General features: G+C 23.3%; 1 protein-coding gene across 1 annotated transcript; it reads right to left on the reverse strand.

Annotated features, from left to right (window-relative positions):
* Positions 1-48: 48 nt before the first annotated feature.
* Positions 49-3,834, reverse strand: EHI_128800 (uncharacterized protein; the record flags this gene model as incomplete). The annotated part of the gene is made up of 1 exon (XM_001914353.1): positions 49-3,834. A coding segment is annotated over one exon (3,786 nt), but the record flags the coding sequence as incomplete, so codon positions are not given.
* Between the last annotated feature and the right edge of the window lie 996 nt (positions 3,835-4,830).

Genomic DNA, 4,830 nt, shown 5'->3' on the forward strand with positions numbered 1-4,830 from the left:
AAATGAATATATATCTGATTGCATTTTGTAATGTTCTCGATTTAATACTTCTGGTGCCATGTATTTTGGTGTTCCTATTCCTTTTGTGAATGTCATATTTGTCATCATCATATTGATGTTTCTTGCACTTCCAAAATCAGTTAATTTACAATTAACTTCAATATTATCATCAAGTGATACAACAAGGAAATTATCTGGTTTAATATCTCGATGTAATATTCCATTTGAATGAAGATATGAAATTCCTTTTGCTCCATCTATCATAAATTTGATTCTTATTTTCTTTGATATTTCTGTGATGTTTCTTTTATTCATTATATCTTGTATTGATCCATATTCTGCATATTCCGTTACCATACATATTTTATTAGGAATAAATACTGCTCCATAAAATTGAATAATATATTCATTTCGAAATTTATCTAACATTGCTACTTCTTTCTCAAATTCTTTCTTTTTATCTTCATTTTCTTCAACTTGTTTCATTTTCTTAATTGCTACTTTATTTCCTCTAAATTCTCCAACATAAACAACTCCAAATGATCCTTCTCCTATTTTCTTTTCTTCTTTTATTTCATCAGGATCAAGTCGTGTTGATATTTCTGTTTCTCCTTCAATAGAAATACTTTTGATTGTTTCTTCTTGTGCTTTATTAAGTGTTTTACTAATTATCATTATTTTATCGTTGATTTTAGTTGTACATTTGATTGTAATGAATAATTCAAATTCACATGCATATCCTCCTTCAATTGTAATGACATTTGGGTTTGTTCTAATTGAATATTTCTCATTTTCTTCTTTACTACTTATTTGTATCTTCATCTTTTCTTTTTTATCATTTCCAATACAAATTAATTCTCGTATTTCTTCATTCACTTTAATTTCTTCTCCTTCTTGAAGTTCAATTTCTTTCTTACTTGTTAATATTCCATCTCCAAGTGGTATGAATTTGATATTTGATTGTGTTATTTTGAATATTGTTGTTGTTTTCTCTCGTTCTTTCTTTTCTCTTCTCTTCATTATGTAATTAACCATCATTATTATCATTACAATTGTTATAATAATGATAATAATTATAATAATGATGATTATCATTATCATCCACCATACTACTTCTTTATTACATTCATTTCCTTCTTCATTCGTTCCATACCAAAATGAACATTTCCAACATTTATTATTCTTTACTTCTTTACATTTATTAATATCTAAATAGTAAATACACTCTTTATTTTTTAATACATATTCATTTTCACAACTATTACATTCATTCTTTATTGAACATCTTGTACAATTCTCTTTACATTTTGAACATTCTTTATTTATTAAATAATATCCTTCTGAACATTCTCTACATCCATATTCTTTATCTATTTCTCCTTTACATCCTTTAACTTCGTCTATTGATTTACATTCTCCTATCCAACTCATGAAATATTCATCTGCACATGTTATACATTTATCTTTTTGATTGCATGTTGCACATTTTTCTCCACATTCTAAACATCCTTTCCCATTTCTATAATATCCTTTATTACATATTCCACATCCACTTCCATCTGCTAATAATTGTAAACATGTTCCATTTAATTCATTATTTGATTGACATGTTCTATTACTACTTAAATATTTATCACTAGAACAACTCATACAATATGTAGATGAACCATAACATGTTTTACAATTATCATCACATTTTGAACATTTCATATTTGTTGTTAAATAATATCCATCTGAACATCGTTTACATCCATATGTATTTTGTTCTTCACATTCTTCTATTGTTGTATTAATACATTCTCCTTTTGAATCAGGTGAATATGTTGTTAAACATTCAACACATTTTCCATTAACATATGATTCATTTGAACAATTTGAAATATTGGAATTACATTTTCCATTTTGATCTTTTATCTTTCCTTCTTCACATGTTTCATTTATACATTTATTATTATCTAATTGTTGGTTGTCTTTACATTTTAATTCAATATCATCTGAATTACATATTGCTGATTTTGTACATTCTATACATTGATTATTCTTGATGTATTTTCCATTTTCACAATATATTTCTTCATTCTTTCCATTTTTATTTTCTTTACTTTCACATTTTCCATTATTTAATGTATATTCATTTGAACATGAAACACATTCATTTCCTTCATAATAACATTCTTCTTTATCTTTAACACATTTATTATTTTCTATTTTATATCCATTTAAACATTTTAAACAATAATTTCTTTCTGACTTCTTACAATTATTCATTCTTTTGCATTCTCCATTTACATTGACATATTCTTCTCCACATTGATAACAATGTGTTTCATTTCCAAATTTACATCCACTCGGATTTTTAGTACACACTTGTGTATTTAAATTAAGATAATACCCATAATCACATTCAACACAATGGTTTTGATTATTTAATTTAATACAATGTGAATTTTCTTGACATTCATTGTTTGAATTAAGATAATATCCATTTTTACATTTAATACATTTAAATTCTTCATTTGATTTACCAGTTAAAATAATACAATTTGAAAATGGATCATTTAGTGTTATACTTTCATCAATTATCATTATATTATTACTACCATTACCATTAATAGTTAGTGTTGATATAGAAGAAGAAGTGAAATAATAAATACAATCACTAACAAAAGAATTACAAGTGAGATCACCATTTATAATTAAATTGAATGGGGTTTTTGATGGATTTGATAAATGTTTTATGTGGTTATTTCCATCAATTTCTAATGTATTTGTTTCTGAATTGTATTTAAATCGTGGTTTATTATTTTGTTTTCTAATATTCGTAATTTCAAAATTATTAAATTTTATCATTTGGTTGTACTTGTTGATTGATGAAAGTGAATTTATTGATAATTTAACATTATCATCAACATTAATTTGTTTAGCATACACAAATTTATTTAATGTAATGTCATGGTCAATATGAAGAATTGTATTGCTGATAGTAATATTATAAAAATTTACTGTTGTTAAACTTGTTTTAATATTAAGAGTACATTCATTTCTATTATCATCACATGGACAATGTGGATAATTAAATATATAATCACCTCGTCCTGAATATGATGATGAATAATCAGTACCAATCATTGTACAAATAACATTTTTATTCAATGTAATTCCATTTGGACAAAATCTCATTAACCTCTTATTTGATAGTAAATATGCTGTACCATCTGTCATACTAAGTCCATTATCAAAGTCTTTTGGTGAATAATGATTATATGTGTTTTCATCACAATCAAGTGCATTTTTATTATTAAATGACATCACGTCAAAACATTGATCATTATTACTTGGATTTTGAATTTCAAATTGTTCTGTTGATGTTGTAGTTGGTTTGTAAAGATGTATCCTATTACTATTCCAAATAATTAATTGAGGTTGATTTAATGATGGAGTTGTTTCAAATTTAATTAGTCGTTCAAATGAGACATTACCATTCCAATTTATTTTAGAATTTTTTCCAATGTTAAATTCTTCTCTTGTATGAAATTTACCATTTAATGTAATTTGAGAATGTTTTTGAATATAAAAAGTCTTTGCATTCCAATAATCCTTTAAACTTGTCATTGTAAAATTACCACTAAAATATGTACTTTTACATTCCATAGCTTTTTGTAAAGAATAAGTGAAGTTATACGTAAAATGATATGAATAATCATTATTAGTTGATTTGCATAGTGTAAAAAAGTTATCATTAAATCCATCTTCAAATTTATCTCCTGATGGATTACAATCATAGGCTTTAGCATGAATACAAATAATCAATAATATAATATAAAATATTAACATCAATGAATATAAAGAATAACAATATTAGATTATTTGTGATATTTATTGTTTCTTTCTTTTTTATTATTTTGATTTTTTTAATTTTTTGTTATTTTATACTATAAATAGATTATTAAAATATAATAATTTATTAGTTGTTTTTATTATTAATTAGTAATTTCTTACAACAAAAAAATGAAAAACACGAATTTTTGATTAAATATTGGATAATTGTTTCATTTAAATCATTATTTTATTTATTGAACATATTATCGTCTTTTTATTTTTAAACTGTTCATTCAATGAATGATAAAATAAATATGTGTAATATTATACAAAACAATATGTATTGATTATTTTTCTTCTTTTTGTAAAAATAACGATAGATATAAATAGAATTCATGTGTTACATAAATAGAAACATTTAAATTTAGCTCAATCCATTTTAAAACTGCCACTGAAAGGAACTAATTGATTTTGCCTAATTTATCCTGTTAATCTATTTGTTTAGTGTATTTGTTGTATTAAATGTGATGATATTAAAAATGGTAAATTAGGTAGTTAATGTATTTAATGTCGGTTGTATTGTTCAAAACAACAATAAATAAAAATAACAAATTCAATGGTTCGTTATTAGATGTAAATGTAAAAGACTATAAAATCAGAAGAATTTCAGCAATGGTATTTATATCTACTGATTGCCATTTTTTATTAATTTTAGTAAAGTTTGAATTTTTTTAAATTATTTTCAATTTATTTTGTGAGTCGATTAATAATTACACTACCTCTTAATACTATGGCATGATTTAGCACTAATAATATACAAAATAATAATAAGGAAAATAAAATATACATGGAAAATATAGTTCATGAATAGAAAGTACTGTTAATAAACTAATTTTATATTACGACAATACTTATATTCTTGTTTTAATAACTTATTTTTTAAATAAATAATTAATTAAAAATAAATAAAACTCTCATTTATTCATTGATTATTGGATATTATTCATATTA

Source organism: Entamoeba histolytica, genomic scaffold, assembly GCF_000208925.1.
Source record: "Entamoeba histolytica HM-1:IMSS scf_1104750518261 genomic scaffold, whole genome shotgun sequence".
Taxonomy (NCBI): domain Eukaryota; phylum Evosea; order Mastigamoebida; family Endamoebidae; genus Entamoeba; species Entamoeba histolytica.